This window comes from Leucoraja erinacea, chromosome 3 (genome assembly GCF_028641065.1).
Source record: "Leucoraja erinacea ecotype New England chromosome 3, Leri_hhj_1, whole genome shotgun sequence".
NCBI lineage: Eukaryota > Metazoa > Chordata > Chondrichthyes > Rajiformes > Rajidae > Leucoraja > Leucoraja erinaceus.
The window spans coordinates 2,536,278-2,556,173 of NC_073379.1; the positions used below are offsets into that span (position 1 = coordinate 2,536,278).

Below are 19,896 nucleotides of genomic sequence, written 5' to 3' on the forward strand. Positions count from 1 at the left end.
CCCAGAATGCGGGAACTCCTCGCGACCTTGAAGGAAACTCACCAGAGACCACCAGCGAACATATGGCGATCGCAGAGTCTCCTGCACTTGCCTAAAATGCAACCTGTGGGACAGGCCCTTTAGTTTAATTAATCAGCTCACACAACTTGCCTCATTTTGAACTACAAATTGTGTAGGATTTTAGACAATATATTTTAAGCATCTACAATCCAAGTGATTCCCATCTATTTCTATCAGTACTCCAACTTCCGAAACTTAAGTAACTTAAGTTAGTAACTAACTTAGTTACTTAGTCAGCAACTTAATTAAAATGATGGGGAGTTCTCTGGTCGAATGGAAAGGAACTCAATTTTATTTTTGACTGTGTTTTGACCAGAGTCTATTTGAAACTAGATGCCCTAAATTCTTTTCCGAATGGTGGTGGTAAAAATGTCTTTGTGTTTGCAGCAAACTACCGTATGATGTAACAGCGGAGCAGGCTCTGTCACATGAAGAAGTGAAGTCAAAACTGGAATCATCCATGAACAATCTCCAGCTGGTCACCGACAAGGTTCTCACATCCATATGCACGTCCTTGGATGCCATTCCGTAAGTATCAAATGTCATGTCATTCATAAGGTGGCCATTCAGCTCATTGTGCTAATGATAGTCCTTGGAAAGAATAGATCATAGGTTCATAAATGATAGGAGCAGAATTAGACCATTTGGCCCATCACGTCTACTCCGCCATTCAATCATGGCTGATTTACTTTCCCCCTCAACCCCATTCTCCTGCCTTCATTCCCTCACCCCTGACACTCGCACTAATCAAGAATCTATCTATCTCTTTTAATACACACACACACATGCACGCACACACACACACACATGTGTATGTATGTATATATACACATATATATATATACATATATATATATATATATACATATATATATATATATATATATATATATATATATATGTGTGTGTGTGTGTGTATATGTGTGTATATATATGTGTGTATATATGTGTATATATATATACATGTGTGAACATATATCTGTGTGTGTTCTCTCTAGATATTAAGATATTAAGATAGTGGAAGTGAAAGACGTTTGTTATGCATGTGCTGGAGTACTGAAGCTACAAAGATCAATACTAAATGGAACTTTGCCACAATGATCTTGTGGCTTTAGAAATTGAAGTATTTGTGGGAAATGTGAATGGAAGACTTGTACGTGAATCTAATATCCTTGTTGATGAACAAATTGTTCTGAAAATATTCACCTTAGATTTATTATTGGACCAAGGTACAGTGTAAAGCATGCTTACTCACCAAAGTACCGTGAACAGCCTTTGTATTGCTTGCTATCCAATCCAGTCATATAATGCCATATATAAATACAATCAAGTCAAATTCAAGTACAAATATATAGATCAACGGGGAAGACTCAGGGCGCAGAATATAGTTCTCAGCATTGCAGCGCATCAGTTCCTTAGACAATTTCCAATGTCCACAATGGGGTAGAAGTGAATTGGACAGTACCCTAGCTCGTGGAAGGACCATTTAACAGGGGAAGAAGCAGTTCCTGGGTACCTGCCTGCAATAAGTGACATAACCCCATGTTTTGTGAAGTGCTCTCAGCAACAGTGCACTTCCCCTTTCACTGAGGCAGGCTGTCTTTAAATAGATAATAGACAATAGGTACATTTGGCCCTTCGAGCCAGCACCGCCATTCAATGGAATCATGGCTGAGCTAAATGGTATCAACAGTCTGATAGTGACAAACCTGTCAAACCTGTCTGCCAATGAACAGCATAAGTATTCCTACCAGCCCATTACTTTTTATATTAATATTTTTATATTTTATTTTTAGTTGTGCTAGGAGTATTTATTGAATATGTGCCTAAGATGTGGTTTAAACCAATTCCATTTTTTGTTTTTTAATTAATTGTCCAGCCAATCCAGCTAATGTAGTCTGATCTTAATAATCGCACTTGTAAACAATTCCTTGCTGCCCCCAATTTAGGATGAATCCTGATCATTTTATATACTTCACTTCAAACTGGTGGGAAATGAATATGAAATGAATGTCAGGGCAGCACAGTGATGTAGCGGCAGAGTTTCTAGACTTTCATAAGAGAATAGGATTCTGTGCGGGGGCAATTATATGAGCAGGTATGCGAGGACCCTTTATTTAATCTAGGGCTCCTCCTTGTCGTCAGCTTCAGAGAAGTGTGATAGTTGTTCCCATTCTTTCTCGTACTATTTATGGCTGCCTGTTAAATCAAGTTTATTTTGGGTCTAAATAAGCTATTGTGTTAAAAGAGTAAAAAACAGTTAGAAACTATTTAAACATACTGCAAACATTCACAATCCCTACTTTCGCCTTTTCACATGCTGTAAAAGTTGCTTTCCTTTAAAATGATTAGTTTACTTGTCAAACTAATCATGAAAGATTGGTTTATCCTTGTGCTGAATGAGTGTCTGTAACTTTCCTGTAGAGGGCATGAGAGCATTTGCTTTGATAACTCGGTAAAACGACTCGCAATAAAAAACACTTCAACAGCATTTAATTTTCTTTTGATTTAAGTTACAAACCAACTTTGTCATGCTTGAATTCATTTTTTACACCGATGTTAATTTATTTTTTTCATTTCTCGTTGTTTTAATCCATGTGTCTGTGTAGTTATGGAATGAGGTACATAGCCAAAGTTCTGAAGAACTCGCTTCATGAGAAATTTCCCGATTCCACTGAAGATGAACTGCTAAAGGTAGCTGTGTACAAGTCTATTAAGTTAGATTTTACTTTTCACTGGCCTCACTAGGGCTGACAAGTGATGCCCCAAAATTGAATCTATTTTGGATGAAAGGCCACTTCAACTGTTCTTGAAAAAATATTACAATGGGTGTGAGCATATATTTCTAAAGTCCATGAAAACCCTCCTCTCCGAAGGAATAGGAGGGGAAATATTGTTAATGATCAATGCAATAAAAGGGAGGCAACCTTGTTGAAATTTAAAAATAGTTTTGTATTGATTTTATAATGTGATTTTGTTTCTAATAATCAAACGTCACAGCATTTTGTTTTAGCTGTTAGCTACATTGAATGTATAGTATTAAAACCAATTGACCTAACTATGTAGTAGTGCTGCTCTTCCCACTTGCCTCAATCCTATCAGCATATTCTTCTGTTCATTCCCCTCTGTGGGTTCACACATCCAGCTTCCTCTTCAACAAAAGGACACAAAGTGCTGGAATTACTCAATGGGTCAGGCAGCATCTCTGGAGAATATGGATAGGTGATGTTTCGGGTCGGGATCCTTCTTTGGTGACCTGACCTGAAATGTTACCTGGTACACAAAAATGCTGGAGAAACTCAGCGGGTGCAGCAGCATCTATGGAGCGAAGGAAATAGGCAACGTTTCGGGACGAAACGTTGCCTATTTCCTTCGCTCCATAGATGCTACTGCACCCGCTGAGTTTCTCCAGCATTTTTGTGTACCTTCGATTTTCCAGCATCTGCAGTTCCTTCTTAAACACTGAAATGCCACCTACCCATGTGCACCAGAGATGTTGCCTGACCCGCTGTGTTACTCCAGCCTTTTGTGTCCTTTTTTGTGATTCGGCATCTGCAATTCTTTGTTTCTAGCTTCCTCTGCAAATAACTTAATGCACTCACCTCAGCTTCTCCCAGTAGCCGCGAGTTCCCTATTTGGTCCGCTCATTGGGGAAGTAATTTTCTTCTGAATTCCTAATTAGATTTGCGAGTGATTTTCTTGCATTCGTGGTCTCTCGTTCTTCCAGCAACCGACCCAAAGTCAAATTTGTTCGTCCCATGCACGTTCTTAAATTTTCAGCTTCAGCCGTTGATGAACAGCTAAAGGTAGCATGTGAGCCCACCTATTAAGTTCGATTTTACTTCCACTCTGTCTCAAATTTGAACTCATTTTTGTATGAATGACCTTTGAGAACAAGACTTCCATTCGGCCAATTGCCCCCACCTGCCCCTCCACCTCCACCCTCCATGTTCCAGCCTTACCCAGCTTTAAAATAGTGTAGGAAGGAACAGCAATCTGAACGGTCTGAAGAAGAATTCCAAACCAAAACGTCACCCATTCCTTCACTCCAGAGAGGCTGCCTGAGTTAGTCCAGCCCTTTAGGTCTATCTTAAAATAGTACTGCCCTGATGGTAATCACCTCTTTTTTGCCCATCGTTTCCTGATGGTTGTCACTATTTGTGTTTTTTCCCTGTGAATTCTTGTTACAATTGCCATGGATTCTATATGGTGTTGTTTCAGATTAGTGTAAAGTGAAACTATTTTGGTCGTGTAAAAATACATTTGACTTCATGATGCTCTTATTTTAATGCCATTGGTTCAACCTTTTTACATCACTGCTTATTGTGTTGTCTGCAGCTTAATTGTTTCATTATATTTTGTGTCAATTCACATTTTTAATAGACTTCAAATGCCTATTGTAAGGTGTTGTTAGGCTGGGACAAGAGTGGATAAGATAGTGGTTGGGGGAAGACTCGGTAGAAGCCACGCTGGATATCTATGTCACCGAATCATTTGTAATCATTTTGTTCAATGATTCATAGACAATAGGTGCAGGAGGAGGCCATTTGGCCCTTTGAGCCAGCACCGCAATTCAATGTGATCATGGCTGATCATCCACAATCAGTACCCCGTTCCTGCCTTCGCTCCATATTCCTTGATTCCGCTAGCCCTAAGAGCTCCATCAAACTCTCTTTTGAATGCATCCAGTGAATCGGCCTCCACTGCCTTCTGAAGCAGAGAATTCCACAAATTCACAACTCTCTGTGTAAAATAAGTGTTTCCTCATCTCAGTTCTAATGGCCTCCCCCTTATTCTTAAACTGCGGCCCCTGGTTCGGTGCTCCCCCAACATCGGGAACATGTTTCCTGCATCTAGCATGTCCAATCTCTTAATAATTTTATATATTTCAATAAGATACTCTCTCATCCTAAATTCCAGTGAATACAAGCCCAGTCGCTCCAAACCAGTCCCGCCATCCCGGGAATTAACCTCGTGAACCTACGCTGCACTCCCTCAATAGCAAGAATGTCCTTCAGCTTGTCATCCTTTAGAGTTTTCAGCTTGGAAACGTGCCCATTGGCCCAACTTCATGATGATGACTATTTTGTGTCTCTGAACTAATCCCATTTGCCTGTATTTGGCCCACATCCTTCGAAGCCTTTTTTTTAAATGCATGCACCCATTGAAATACATGGATAGGCCATCCTCAGTGTGGAAACATTTGTGCTTTCACCTTAGATTTGTGCCCTCTAGTTTCAGACTTGCCGACTCTCCAGGGGAAACAACTTCGAGCCTATCCAGTCTCTCCTCGTAAATCCAGCTATCCAGTCCCAATAAAATCCATATGAATGATTTCCCCACCCTTTTCCAGCTTAATGGCACCCTTCCTTCAGCCAGGTGACTGTGCTATGATCTTGCGCCAATGTCCTGAAATGTTGCAACTGATATAACTCTTTTTGTGATTCTTAGAAAATATTTAAATTAAAACCTTTTTCTTCCATTGGAATCTTTTGTTGATCTGATGGCAACTTAGTCCCTTTGAATTGTGTTGGCCATAATGAGTTATTTGCTTTTTCTATGTGTACACACGGATCCTTGCCTTAACACCTAGGGGGATTTGTTAGCATTATTTTCTTCCAAAAAAATGCTTTACGTCTAGGTTACTGCAAATTTTAATCAGAAGAGTATAAAGTGTTTAGTAGCAGGAGGCAAGTGTGTACTTGATTCAAATTAGCTTGACGAGATCGTGGGAAGAGATGTTTCGTGGGAAGTTGCTTGAAGAGATGTTTGCGACTAGATGTTGCAAAACGGGTTTCTTGCATGTGTACATTGTGATGGTGCAAGTGACAGATTAGTACATGAGCAGCTTTGCTTTTAATTGCTTGAAGGCACTGATCCCAATTTTCTCTTTGTTTTTCTCTTCTCAAACAAAGTTTGTCCAAGAGTTTTTTTTTGTATGTTGGGGAAGGTTAATTCAGTCGTATGATAGTTTAAACAGTACACAAAATGTGTGTTCAACATTTGACTTTGTGTGTTAGACACCCTATTCCTCTATGTTTCGACAAATAATTTCAGTTTGAGTGTCATGAATTGGAAACCAGGTGTTCAGTCTGTTAACCAGGTGTCAGCTCCCAATGTGGCCTCATTTACATCGGCCAGACCAAATATAGACCAGGCGACCACATTGCTGAACATTTGCGCTCGGTCTTTACGCAAAGGCCTACTGGATCTCTCAGTTGCTAACCCATTTTAACTCCCTCCTTCCCATTGATTCCAAAACTGACTTTTCTGTCCTGGGTCTTCTAAATTGTCAGAGTGGACCAATTGCAAAATGGTGGAACAGCACGTCATAATCCACTTGGGTAGTGTACAACCCAAAGATATGAACCTTGAATTCTCCAATTTTAGGCAGCTAACCTACAATCTCCCCCCCCTCCCCTTTCCTCCCCCCTCTCTTCCCTGTGCCACACCAGGATTTGCACCCACTTTTCCCACCTTCCCGTCCTCCCCATCACCCTTCCACCAATATCGCTTTCCTATTTTGCACCTTCTCTCTCTATTTCACATCCTTTTACCTTCATCTCTGGACATTGTCCTCCTTTTTGACATTTAATCCTCCATCAGCACCTCATATTTTGCTTGTTGACAAAAATGCTGGAGAAACTTAGCGGGTGAGGCGTCTTCTATGGAGCGAAGGAATAGGCGACGTTGAGACCCTTCTTCAGACTGGTGTCGGGGGGGGGGGGGGGGGGAAAGAAAGGACGAGGTGGAGACAGTGGGCTGTGGGAGAGCTGGGAAGGGGAGGGAGAAAGCAAGGACTACCTGAAATTGGAGGTCAATGTTCATACCGCTGGGGTGTAAACTACCCAAGCGAAATATGAGGTGCTGCTCCTCCAATTTGCAGTGGGACTCACTCTGGCCATGGAGGAGGCCCAGGAAAGAAAGGTCGGATTCAGAATGGGAATGGAAGTTAAAGTGCTGAGCCACCGGGAGGTGTTGGGTGAAGCGATCGCCAAGCCTGAGCTTGGTCTCACTGACGTAGAGCAGTTGACACCTGTGATCCTAATATTTCGCTTGGGTAGCTTACACCCCTGTGGTATCAAAAGTGACTTCTCCAACTTAAATTGCCCGTGCTTTCCCTCTCTCTCCATCCTCTCCCTCTTCCCAATACTCCCACCAGTCTTACTGGCTCCGACTACATTCTATCTCTGTCCTGCACATTTTCCTGACATCAGTCTGAAGAAGGGCCACGGTGGTGCAGCAGTAGAGTTGCTGCCTTGCAGAGCTTGCATTGCCGGAGACCCGGGTTTGATCCCGACTACGGGTGCTGTCTGTACAGAGTTTGCACGTTCTCCCCTTGACCGCATAGGTTTTCTCCGAGATCTTCGGTTACCTCCCACACTCCGGAGACATACAGGTATGTAGGTTAATTGACTTGGTGCATGTGTAAAATTGTCCCCAGTGTGTGTGGGGTAGTGTTAATGTGCGGGGATCACTGGCCGGTGCTTCCACTCTGTATCTCTAAACTAAACTAAAAGGGTCTCGACCAGAAACGTCACACATTCCTACTCTCCAGAGACGCTGCCTGTCCTGCTGAGTTACTCCAGCATTTTGTGTCTACCTTCCACCTATCACGAGCCAGGCTTTGTCCCATGTCCCATCCCCATCTCTTTTCCAGCTTTATTTCCCCCCTCCCCCACTCCAATTAGTCTGAAAAAGGACCAAACCATAAAACATCACCAATCCAAGTCCTCCCGAGATGTTGCCTGACCTGCTGAGTTAATGCAATACTTTGTGGGGTTTTTTAAGGATTTGAGTATAGGAGCAGGGAGGTACTACTGCAGTTGTACAGGGTCTTGGTGAGACCACACCTGGAGTATTGCATACAGTTTTGGTCTCCTAATCTGAGGAAGGACTTTCTTGCCATAGAGGAAGTGCAGAGAAGTTCACCAGTGACTCCTGGGATGTCAGGACTTTCATATGAAGAAAGACTGGATAGACTCGGCTTGTACTCGCTGGAATTTAGAAGATTGAGAGGGGATCTTATAGAAACTTACAAAATTCTTAAGTGGTTGGACAGGCTAGATGCAGTAAGATTGTTCCCAATGTTGGGGAAGTCCAGGCCAAGGGGTCACAGCTTAAGGATAACGGGGAAATCTTTTAGGACCGAGATGAGAAAAACATTTTTCACACAGAGAGTGGTGAATCTCTGGAATTCTCTGCCACAGAGGGTAGTTGAGGCCAGTTCATTGGCTATATTTAAGAGATAGTTAGATGTGGCCCTTGTGGCTAAAGGCATCAGGGGGTATGGAGAGAAGGCAGGTACAGGATACTGAGTTGGATGATCAGCCATGATCATATTGAATGGTGGTGCAGGCTCGAAGGGCCGAATGGCCTACTCCTGCACCTATTTTCTATGTTTATAAACCACCAACTGCAGCTCCTTGTGTCTTAAGCCAGTAATTTGCTTTATGGCTAATGCCTCCTCCCCCCCCTCCAACATTTACTATTCATCCTTGGTACTTTGCCAAGAATCATGGTTAAAATGCATTAATGCAGGGGTTTTTTAATGTTATCGGCTTATTTACGGAGTCATTTTCCGCAAAGCCACCTGAACAGGAAGCTTAAGTACGCTGACCTAACCCAATGTACAAATATCTTTCAAAAAGCATTCTCTGTGAGGCTACAAAAGCACTAGCAAATTGGAGGTTGTGTAAATGGAACACATTAGATACACATCTGGGAATACTCAAGAGAGATGCTTACATTTATCTTGCATTTATCTTGTAATTTCATAATCTTGTATCATGCCAAAGGCCTTTGTCAGCAAGTGAGGTACCATTTGTGGTCTAGCTCCTGCTTAAAGCAGGAAATGTGATGGCTAATTGAAGTACCACTAGCTCTCGCAAACAACAGTGCAATAATGATCTGTTAATCTGACCAAAGTGATGTTGATTGATGGCAAAATATTGGCCAGGACACCCAACATAATCCTCCATCCTTGTATAAGAGAGTGGCATTTTAGAGTCGTACAGCATGGAAACAGGGGGGGGGGAGGGAGGGGGGAGAGGAGGGGGGGGGGAATGGGGGGGGGGGGGGGGGAGCGGGGGGGGGGGGGGAGGAGGGAGGGGGGGGTGTGATCTATTGTAGTCATAGTCATACAGCTCAGGCCTTTCGGCCCAACTTGTCCATGTTGTATAAGCGGTTCCATTGCCCATGTTTGGCCCATATCCATGTACCTGTCCAAGAGTTTTTTTAAATGCTGTTAAAATATCTGTCTCAACTACCTCCTCTGGCAGCTCATTTCTTACACCCACCAGTTTATCCTAGAAAATAATCCAGTATCAGGAGGATGAGGGGTGATCTTATAGAGGTGTATAAAATTATTAAGGGAATAAATCGGTCTCTCGCCCACAGTCGAGGAATCAAGAACAACGGGACATAGGTTTATGGTGAAGGGGGAAAGATTTTATAGGAATCTGAGGGGTAACTTTTTCACGCATAGGGTGGTCGGTGTATGGAATGATCTGCTGGAGGAAGTAGTTGAGACCAGGACTATTGCAATGTTTAAGAAACAATTAGACAGGTACATGAATGGACAGGTTTGGAGGGATATGGCCCAAACGCAGGCAGGTGGAACTAGTGTCGCTGGGACATGTCGGTCGGTGTGGGCAAGTTGTGCCAAAGAACCTGTCTCCACACTGTAGCAGTCTGTAACTAGGATACTATTTTTATTCATTGTATGTTACAAAGCCGCAGGTGCTGTAAATCTAGGTGGGACAAGTATAGATGGGACATGTTGGTCGGTGTGGATGAGTTGGGCCGAGAGCCCTAAAACTATATGTAATAAATACTTAACAAACTGGTGTTAATCTGACACAATTCCGTCTGCAGATTGTGGGCAACCTCCTTTACTATCGCTACATGAACCCCGCCATCGTTGCGCCCGATGGGTTCGACATCATAGACATGACTGCGGGCGGACAGCTTCACCCGGACCAGCGACGCAATCTGGGCTCGGTGGCAAAAGTGCTGCAGCACGCTGCATCCAACAAGCTGTTTGAAGGGGAGAACGCCCAGTTGTCATCGATGAATAACTTCTTATCTCAGACGTACCAGAAGTTCAGGTAAGTTATGCCATAAGGAATAGGAGCAGAATTAGGCCATTCAGCCCATCAAGTCTACTCTGCCATTCAACCATGGCTGATCTATCTCTCCCTCCTAACCCAATTCTCCTGCCTTCTCCACATAACCTTTGACACCTGTACTAATCAAGAATCTATCTATCTCTGCCTTAAAAATATCCACTGACTTGGCCCCCACAGCCTTCTATGGCAAAGAATTCCACAGATTCACCACCCTCTGACTAAAGTTGCATTATATTGGAAGCTAAAATGTACACCAGGGACTTTTTTTTTCCTTTGCACAGTTGCTTTTCAGGAGGAGAAAATATATCATCAACAAAAGGAGAGTGAGTTAGGAGTCCACATCAAATACCAATTGGTAGTTATCAGGTCAAGGACCAGAGGGCATAGGTTGCAGGTGAGCGGGGAAAGATTTAATAGGAAAATGAGGAGCAACTTGTTTTACCTAAAGGGTGGTAGCAGCATAGAATGAGCTGCCGGAGGAGGTAGTTGAGGCAGTTAATACCACAACATTTAAGAAACATTTAGACGGGTACGTGGATAGGACAGGTTTAGAGGGATATGGGCCAAATGCAGGCAGGTGGGACAGGTGTAGATGGGCCGGCGTGGGCAAGTTGGGCCAGGGAGACAGTTTCCACGCTGTATCACTCTGTAACTTTGTACAGGTGCACAACCTTTTATCCGAAAGCCTTGGGACCAGACACTTGTCGGATTTCGGACATTTTCGGATTTCAGAATGGAAGATTTTTAGCGTAGATTAGGTAGGTAGTGCGGGCGGCTTGAAAAGTCTGGAGCTGCTGCCTCCTCCCTGGAGACTGGGAGAATCATTGCATAAATGTTAGTCAGTTAGTTTGGAGGGATTTTATGTGGTGGTGGTGGAGTCGGGGTGAAGGGGGAAACTTTAATTCTTAGTCCCCTACCTGGTCGGCGACTCCCAACCTCGCGGAGCTGGGGGCTCCGTCCGGCCGCGGGCGGCGCCGGTTGGAGCTCCGACCCCGGCAACTCTACCCCTGGCTGCGCGGCTCCAAATCCAGCGACGCTCCGCGATGTTGTGTGTCGGCGGCCACAGCGCTCCGGAGCTTGCCGCACGGCGACCCGGTAAGGCATTGCCCGCTCCCCGCTGATTTCCCAGCACTGCGACGCTGCCGACTCCCGACATTCGCGGAGCTGGGGCGTCCGGCCGCGGGCCGCGCTGGATTTGGAGCGCCTCGCAGTCAGGGGTAGAGTTGCCGGGGTCGGAGCTACAACCAGCTCCACCGGCCACAGCGCTGCGGAGCTTACTGCACGGCGAACCGGTAAGGCATTGACCGCTCCCCGCCTCTCCGACCAGGTAGGGGACTAAGAATTAAAGTTTACCCCTTCACCCCCCTTCACATAAAAGCCCTCCAAACTAACTGACTAACATTTAAGCAATGATTTACAGATGTTTAAGCGTCTCCCGGTCTCCAGGGAGGAGGCAGCCGCTACAGACCTGGGTTGACCGTGGGTCGTTTTGGGTCAAGTTTGGCGCCAAACGCGAGCTTTGGTGCGCAGACGACATCTGGAAAAAATGGCCGGTTTTCGGAGCTTTTCGGTTTCTGGAACACCGGATAAAAGGTTGTGCACCTGTATTAATTGTATGTATGGAAATCTAAAACAGGAGAAAGGCAGAAAATGGTGGACACACTCAGCAGACTAGCAGCATCTGTGGACAGAAAAACACAAACAATCTTTCTCATTCATGTCAGTGAATACAGAAAATTATCAAAGGATCCGATTCTAAACCTGCAGGCTAGATTTAAAATCGGAAATTTATTTTCACCTATTCAGATAATAAATTTTCCGTTAAGATTCTTCACTGGGTCCCGTTTGGCATTTAGTTTTGGAGAGACAAAAAATGTATTAAGATATATGTGTTGTGTAGTATTGTAATTTACCGTACTTCTAATAAAAATAAAATTAAAAAAAAAAAAAAAAAAAAAGAAGTTTTGGAGAGATATATACAGTGTGGTAACGAGCCCTCCAAACCTGTCCTATCCATGTACCTTTCTAACTGTTATCTCTTAAATGTTGGGATCCACCCTGCCCCAACTACCTCCTCTGGCAGCTTGTTCCACACACCCACCACCACCCTTAGTGTGGAAAAAGTTACCCCTCAGATTCCTATTAAATCTTGTGGAAGACTGAACAGGAGTTTGAGCCCAGGTGATATGGAAACAATGCAACAGTAGCCATTGCAAAATAATTTTCATCTAACAATAAAGCATTACACAGTCGAACACAAAGCAAAGAAGGGATTGACTTGCCAATTAACTGTTGTTTCTCCTCTGCTGTTTGCAGGAAGTTTTTCCAGGAAGCCTGTGACGTGCCGGAACCCGAAGAGAAGTTTAATATCGATGAATACTCTGACATGGTGACATTGAGCAAACCTGTCATCTACATCTCCATTGAAGAAATTATAAACACTCACTCGGTATGTGCCAATGGCTTGAGTTTGGAAAAAATTGCTTCATTTTTACTGTGCATAAACAGAACTCATGACTGCATGGTGCCTGTCGTGATAAGTACCTCGGGGGGGAGGGGCATAATCTGAAGAACTTGGATGTCAAGTGAAATTCAAGATGCAGCGGAGCATAGCAACTCCTTGCATAGTCTTCCCGGGGAACTATCCCATTGCCATCCGATACAAAATCTCTCCTCTTTTAAATAAATCTAAACCTAAGAAAACCCTTGGCAATGGGAAGCTAGAGTTTAGTCAAATTGTTGGGTTTTAAGGAAGGGGACAAATTTTAGGGAAGATATATTGATGCCTTGATGTGTGACAGTCCAGTTTCCAGTTCTGTAGTGCGGAGTGCAAAGACAAACCATTTTGGGGTAGGGTTGTAGACCTGTGTACGAGGCGAGACTGAGAGGTACAGAGCCAGAAGGGATTTTACAATTCCCTATTTAGAAACAGGAACTGCAGCTGCTGGTTTACACAAAAAAAAAGATGCAAAGTGCTGGAGTAATTCAGCGGGTTAGACAGCACCTTTGGAAAGAATGGTTTTTCTGGAGGCCCCACCCTGCATCAGTCTGAAGAAGGGTTTCGGCCCGAAACGTTGCCTATTTCCTTCGCTTCATAGATGCTGCCGTACCCGCTGAGTTTCTCCAGCAATTTTGTCGACCTATGGTTTTTCTTCAGACTGACTGTAGGGGGCGAAAGAGAGCTGAGAGAGAGGAGGGGCAGGACAAAGCGTGGTAGGTAATCAAAACATAGAAACATAGGAGCAGGAGGAGGCCATTCAGCCCTTCGAGCCAGCACCGCCATTCAGAATCAGAATGCTTTATTCCAGAGAGTACAGAGGAGATTTACTAGAATGTTGCCTGGGTTTCAGCAACTAAGTTACAGAGAAAGGTTGAACAAGTTAGGGCTTTATTCTTTGGAGCGCAGAAGGTTAAGGGGGGACTTGATAGAGGTTTTTAAAATGATGAGAGGGATAGACAGAGTTGACGTGGAAAAGCTTTTCCCACTGAGAGTAGGGAAGATTCAAACAAGGGGACATGACATGAGAATTAAGGGACTGAAGTTTAGGGGTAACATGAGGGGGAACTTCTTTACTCAGAGAGTGGTAGCTGTGTGGAATGAGCTTCCAGTGAAGGTGGTGGAGGCAGGTTCGTTTTTATCATTTAAAAATAATTTGGATAGTTATATGGATGGGAAGGGAATGGAGGGTTATGGTCTGAACGCAGGTATATGGGACTAGGGGAGATTATGTGTTCGGCACGGACTAGAAGGGTCGAGATGGCCTGTTTCCGTGCTGTAATTGTTATATGGTTATTATATGGTTATTGTCATTGCATGTGTCACATACAACGAGATTACTGTGTCTCTCCATTTAAAAGAACTTCAAACATTCACATACTCATACTTTTTACACTCCCTCCCTCCCCAAACCCACCCATGGATTCACATTTTACATAAATTAACACTGTCTCCCACCCCCCCCCCCCCCACTCCTTCCCCATAACCCACTCCCGAGACAGAGTTCAGTTCCAAGATTGCTGATGGGTAAAAGCTGTTCTTGAGTCTGGCAGTGCGTGACTTTAGCGACCTGTACCTTTTTCCTGAGGGCACCAGTGTGAAAAGGTGGTGACAAGGATGTGTAATGTCTTTCACGATATTACAGGTCCTGCTGCGGCATCAGGAGTGGTAAATGTCCTCTAGAGGGGGCAGGGGGAGTCCAACGATACCCTGGGCATTCATTGTGATCATGGCTGATCGTCCCCTATCAATAACCTGTGCCTGCCTTCTCCCCATATCCCTTGACTCCACTAGCCCCTAGAGCTCTATCTAACTCCCTCTTAAATCCATCCAGTGATTTGGCCTCCACTGCCCTCTGTGGCAGGGAATTCCACAACTTCACAACTCTCTGGGTGAAAAAGTTTTTTCTCACCTTGGTCTTAAATGGCCTCCCCTTTATTCCAAGACTGTGGCCCCTGGTTCTGGGCTCGCCCAACATTGGGAACATTTTTCCTGCATCTAGCTTGTCCAGTCCTTTTATAATTGTATATGTTTCTATAAAATCCCCCCTGTGACCAAAGTCCAAAGGTTGTTAGAGGTTACCTAAAATTGGAGAATTCAATGTACAAACCATTGGGTTGTAAGCCACCCTGGCGGAATATACTTAACCTGGAGTAACAGCACCTCGTGGAACAGCACTGGAGGCCCTGGCATGGGGGGAGCAATAAATCGATGGACTGCCGTGAGGGGGGCCGGGGTTGGGGTTGGGGGGTGGAATGAACAAACGAGGATGTTGCTCGGACTAGAGGGAGAGGTTGAGTAGGCTGGGTCTCTACTCCAAGGAGCGTAGGAGGATGAGGGGAGATTTTAAAGAGGTGTACAAAATCATGAGAGGAATAGATCGGGTAAATGCAAAGAGTCTTTTACCTAGAGTAGGGGAATTGAGGACCAGAGGACATAGGTTCAAGGTGTAAGAGGGAGTTAGATGTGGCCCTTGTGGCTAAAGGGATTAGGGGGTATGGAGAGAAGGCAGGTACAGGATACTGAGTTGGATGATCAGCCATGATCATATTGAATGGCGGTGCAGGCTCGAAGGGCCGAAAGGCCTACTCCTGCTCCTATTTTCTATGTTTCTATGTTTCTATGAAAGGGAAAAGATTTAATAGGAATCCGAGGGTTAACATTTTCACGCAGAGGATGGTGGGTGTATAGAACAAGCTGCCAGAGGAGGTAGTTGAGGCCAGGACTATCCCATCGTTTAAGAAACAGTTGGACAGGTACACGGATAGGACATGGAGGGTTATGGACCAACGCAGGCAAGTGGGACTAGTGTAGCTGGGACATTGTTGGCTGGTGTGGGCGTGTTGGGCCGATGGGCCTGTTTCTACACTGTATCACTCTATGACTCTATAACAAAAGGAGGAGCCGGCGTGCTTTGTAAATTTGTCAGCGCCGTAGGTGGCCGCTATTTGTATACGGTGGGTATACAAGCAAAGAATCTCACTGTACGTAGTGACATGTGACACACTATTCCATTCCACCTCATATTCCATGCTCAGTCTGAAGAATGGCCTGACCCGAAACGTCACCTCTTCCTTTTCTCCAGAGATGCTGCCTGACCCGACGAGTTTCTCCAGCATTTTGTGACTATCTTTGGTGTAAACCAGCGTCTGCAGTTCCTTCCGTCTCACACCTCATATTCCACTTGGGTAGCCTACAATCCAATATGAATATGGACCTCCAATTTTAGGTATCCTCGAACAACCCCTCCTCTCCCCGCCCCCTCCCCCCATCTCCAGTGCCCCACCTTTATTCACCCCTATTTCTCCTCACTCCCTCCACCTACATTCCTACCCCCCAGCTTCACAATTCACAACTCTCCCAATTCTTTTGTTTCACTCCTTTTGCGGTTTCACCTCTAGCCTTTGTCCAGCCATCTGCCTATCGAAACCCACACTCACCTGTGTCCACCTATTACTTTCCAGCTTTGTCCGTCCCCTCCTCTCTCTCTCTCTCCCCCCCCCCCCCCCCCCCCCCCCCCCCATCCCACAGCACCGACACAAAATGTCACTTACCCATGCTCTCCAGAGATACTGCCTGACTTACCGAGTTACTTCTCTTTTTATACATTTCTATGAGTTCAAATTTGAGACAACTACTAAATAAATGGTGGCAGTGAGAGAGACTTAGAGTAGTCAAGAGTGTTTTATTGTCACATGTCCCAGATAGAACAATTAAATGTTTACTTGCAGCAGCACGATAGAATATGTAAATATATACATATATATAACATACACGCGCACACATACAGTGCCCTCCATAATGTTTGGGACAAAGACCCATCATTTATTTCTTTGCCTCTGTACTCCACAATTTTGAAATTTGTAATAGAAAAAAAATCACGTCGTTTTTGTGCACATTTTCAGATTTTAATAAAGGCCATTTTTACACACTTTAGAAACATAGAAACATAGAAATTAGGTGCAGGAGTAGGCCATTCGGCCCTTCGAGTCTGCACCACCATTCAATATGATCATGGCTGATCATCCAACTCAGTATCCCGTACCTGCCTTCTCTCCACACCCTCTGATCCCCTTAGCCACAAGGGCCACATCTAACTCCCTCTTAAATATAGCCAATGAACTGGCCTCGACAACCCTCTGCGGCAGAGAGTTCCAGAGATTCACCACTCTCTGTGTGAAAAAAGTTCTTCTCATCTCAGTTTTAAAGGATTTCCCCCTTATCCTTAAGCTGTGACCCCTTGTCCTGGACTTCCCCAACATCGGGAGCAATGTTGGACAAGTCCAGGACATGTTTCACCATGTAGAAATTACAGCAATGTTTATACATTGCCCCTCCATTTCAGGGCACCATAATGTTTGGGACACAGCAATGTCATATAATTGGAAAGTAGTCATATTTAGTATTTTGTTGCATATCCTTTGCATGCAATGACTGCTTGAAGTCTGTGATTCATCGACATCACCAGTTGCTGGGTGTATTCTCTGGTGATGCTCTGCCAGGCCTGTATTGCAGCCATCTTTAGCTTATGCTTGTTTTGGGGGCTAGTACCCTTCAGTATTTATTCTTCAGCATATAAGACGCATGTGCAGATGGGTTCAGATCAGGTGATTGACTTGGCCACCAAATAATTGACCATTTTTTAGCTTTGAATAACGCTTTTGTTACTTTAGCAGTATGTTTGGGATCATTGTCTTGCTGTAGAATGAACTGCCGGCCAATGAGTTTTGAGGCATTTGTTTAAACTTGAGCAGATAGGATGTGTCTATACACTTCAGAATTCATTATGCTGCTACTATCATCTGTTGTATCATCAATGAAGATAAGTGAGCCAGTACCTTCAGCAGCCACACATGCCCAGGCCATAACACCCCCACCACCATGTTTCACAGATGAGGTGGTATGCTTTAGATCTTGGGCAGTTCATTCTCTCTCTCCATACTTTGCTCTTGCCATCACTCCAATACAAATTAATCTTCATCCCATCTGTCCAGGGGTGTTTGGGGATCTGTCGGACAGGTGTTTGGGGATTTTTCTTTATTATAGAGAGAATTCTTCTGTCATCAGCTGTGGAGGTCTTCCTTGGCCTGTCGGTCTCTTTGCGATTAGTAAGCTCACTATTGCTCTCCCTTCTTAATGATGTTCCAAACAGTTGATTTTGTTAAGCCTAAGGTTTGGCTGGTGTCTCTAACAGTTTTATTCTTGTTTCTCACTCATAATGGCTTCTTTGACTTTCATTGGCACAACTTTGGTCCTCATGTTGATAAACAGCAATAAAAGTTCCCAAAGATGATGGAAAGACTGGAGGAAAGACTAGGTGCTGAGAGCTCTCTTATACCTGCATTAAGGAGGCAATTATACACACCTATGCAATTACAAACGCCTCTGAAGCCATGTGTCCCAAACATTATGGTGCCCTGAAATGGGGGGGGGGCTATATATAAACACTGTTGTAATTTCTACATGGTGAAACCAAAATGTATAAAAATGGCCTTAATTAAAATCTGACACTTTAACCACATGTGCGGCAGCATCTATGGAGCAAAGGAAATAGGCAACGTTTCGGGCCGAAACCCCGGGTTTCGGCCTGAAACGTTGCCTATTTCCTTTGCTCCATAGATGCTGCTGCACCCGCTGAGTTTCTCCAGCACTTTTGTCTACCTTCGATTTTCCAGCATCTGCAGTTCCTTCTTAAACACTATAAATAAATGATGGGTCTTTGTCCCAAACATTATGGAGGGCACTGTATTTACACGCAAAAAACAAACAATAATTGTGCAATAATAACAATAATAGTCTCTGTAGTTCGGAGCTTATTTGATGTGTAGTGTTTATTAGCCTAATGTCTGCAGGGAAGAAGCTGTTCCTTAGCCTGGACGTTACAGTTTTCAGGCTCTTGTACCTCCTTCCAGATGACAGGAGTGAAATGAGAGTGTGGCCAGGGTGGTGTGGGTCTCCGATGATGCTGGCCGTCTTTTTGAGGCAGTGACTCCGTTAAATCCCTTACCAGCAGAGGGCTGGATGCTGCATGAACTGTTGTTTACTGGGATAGGCTGGGGGACGTAGAACAAATTGCCCCGTCTGTCCGATGTGGTATTGTAGGCAAGTAGTTTTAATATTTTTTATTATTTTATACAATTTTTTAACAAAACAGAACAAAACAAACAAAAAAAAAAAAAAAATAAATAAATAAAAACTGAAAAAGACAACAGGAAAAAAAAAGGAAGGAAAAAACAAATAATTATAATTAAAAAAAATAAAAATAAAAAAATAAAAAAATAAAACAAAGCCGCCAGACATAACAGTATTGGTACAATCCACATGGTGCTACACAGTCATGCATTGCAAAAGCAGAAGTAAAGGTCACAGGACTACATCACTGCAGATAATATGAAATTATGAAATTATTGGACTTTGAGATGGTTGATAAATGGTCCCCAAACACTTAAAAAGTTGTTTGGTACCTTGGAGTTGTAGAAGTGTATCCTTTCCATCTGTATGATTATTATCATTTCATTGAGCCATTTTTCGAAGCAGGGGGGTGTAGATGATTTCCAGTCTGTTAGGATCATTTTCTTGGCTGCCACCATACCAAGCATCAGTGCGTGTTGTTCTTCAGACGTGAAGTACAAAGCAGTCTCTGAACATCCAAAAAGTGCCAGTTCTGGATCAGGGAGAATATCTTTTCCATAGACCCCAGAAAACCACTTAAATATTTTAGACCAGTATCTTTGTATGTGAGGACAGAGTATTGTAGCCAAGTAAACCGAGAGGAGTACAGCAAATTTCAATTCTGCTGAGGAGAGGTGGATAGTGGAGAGGGTGGGACGGTGTCATATGTGGTGAAGAGTTGTAGGTGCAACAATGCAGTCATTCATCTTTGTAAAGATACTCCTCAGTGAATCAGCCTTATTTGATCCGACAGTAATGCTGTCGTGACAAATGAAGGTAATTGTTATGCTTGTTTTATCTAAAGAGCAGTACGCAAAAAAGATCACTGAGTTCCCGTTAGGAATGCCAGAGGTACTGTTTAAGAATTTTAAGACTTTAAAGTGATTTTCATGAAAGATTCATGGTGTATGTCAACATGGCAAGTTGGAGGTTTTTGCCAGATCTATTTTGCCATCTGAAAACTCTCATCTGGACATGACCTGCATTTTAATGAAGCATGCAGGCTCTGCGTGTGAGTCAAACTAGTTGACCCATGGT

The 19,896-nt window shown here is 43.8% G+C and overlaps 1 protein-coding gene across 1 annotated transcript in view; it reads left to right on the forward strand.

Moving 5' to 3' along the window:
- iqgap2 (IQ motif containing GTPase activating protein 2) overlaps window positions 1-19,896 on the forward strand; it is a 320,956-nt gene that overhangs the window by 258,477 nt on the left and 42,583 nt on the right. Inside the window, exons 27-30 of the mRNA XM_055631389.1 lie at window positions 448-588; window positions 2,670-2,754; window positions 9,937-10,169; window positions 12,507-12,639. Of these exons, the coding sequence (XP_055487364.1) occupies window positions 448-588; window positions 2,670-2,754; window positions 9,937-10,169; window positions 12,507-12,639 (592 nt within the window). The remainder of the gene's footprint in view (window positions 1-447; window positions 589-2,669; window positions 2,755-9,936; window positions 10,170-12,506; window positions 12,640-19,896) is intronic.